General features: G+C 52.5%; 1 protein-coding gene across 1 annotated transcript in view; it reads right to left on the reverse strand.

Moving 5' to 3' along the window:
* Nucleotides 1-557: 557 nt before the first annotated feature.
* The window catches only part of LOC120549006 (AT-rich interactive domain-containing protein 4A-like), a 16359-nt gene continuing 16196 nt past the window's right edge, over nucleotides 558-720 (reverse strand). The window contains exon 9 of the mRNA XM_039785548.1: nucleotides 558-720. This exon is cut by the window's right edge and continues 44 nt beyond it. Coding sequence (XP_039641482.1) covers nucleotides 658-720 — 63 coding nt within the window. The 3' untranslated portion in view covers nucleotides 558-657.

The raw sequence follows: 720 nt of genomic DNA on the forward strand, positions 1-720 counted from the left end.
AGCACGAAGTCGGGAAACTCTTTTTTTTTATCTTTTCGGTTTTCTTAAAAAAAAAGAAAGAAAGAAAGAAAGTAAATTTGCATAAAGATGTTTGTGCTGCTTCGGGAAGTTAAACCAGTGACCCCCAAAAAACAACTGCTCACTGGAAATAAGGGAACCGAGGAAGGAAGGAAGGAAGGAAGGAAGGAAGGAAGGAAGGAAGGGAGGGAGGGAAGGAGGGAAGAAGGAAAGAGGGAAGGAAGGAGGGAAGGGAGGAAGGAAACAAGGAAGATAGGAAGGAAGGAAGGAAGGGAGGGAGGGAGGGAAGGAGGAAGGAAGGGAAAGAGGAAGGAAGGGAGGAGGGAGGGAAGGAGGAAGGAAGGGAAGGAGGAAGGAAGGGAGGGAGGGAGGAAGGAAGGAAGGAGGAAAGGAAGGAAGGGAGGGAGGGAAGGGAGGGAGGGAGGGAGGGAGGAAGGAAGGAAGGAAGGAAGGAAGGAAGGGAGGAAGGGAGTAAAGTTTTCTGCGGTGGTTGAACAGACGGCAGGTATTTTTCTCCTGAAACAGGAAATCAGTCTGCCGGGGGAAGTTCATTAGTTTTTTCCCATCATGCCCTCAGAGCTGTCGGAGTGGGCGGAGTCTGTGGTTGGTAGGGGGCGTGGCTTGTCGGTGGGCGTGTCATCACCTGCACTCCACAGCCACGGTGTTCTGCGCGGGCGAAGCCGAGGACGGACTCATGGCCGT

The sequence above is a fragment of the Perca fluviatilis genome, chromosome 20 (genome assembly GCF_010015445.1).
Source record: "Perca fluviatilis chromosome 20, GENO_Pfluv_1.0, whole genome shotgun sequence".
Taxonomy (NCBI): Eukaryota; Metazoa; Chordata; class Actinopteri; order Perciformes; family Percidae; genus Perca; species Perca fluviatilis.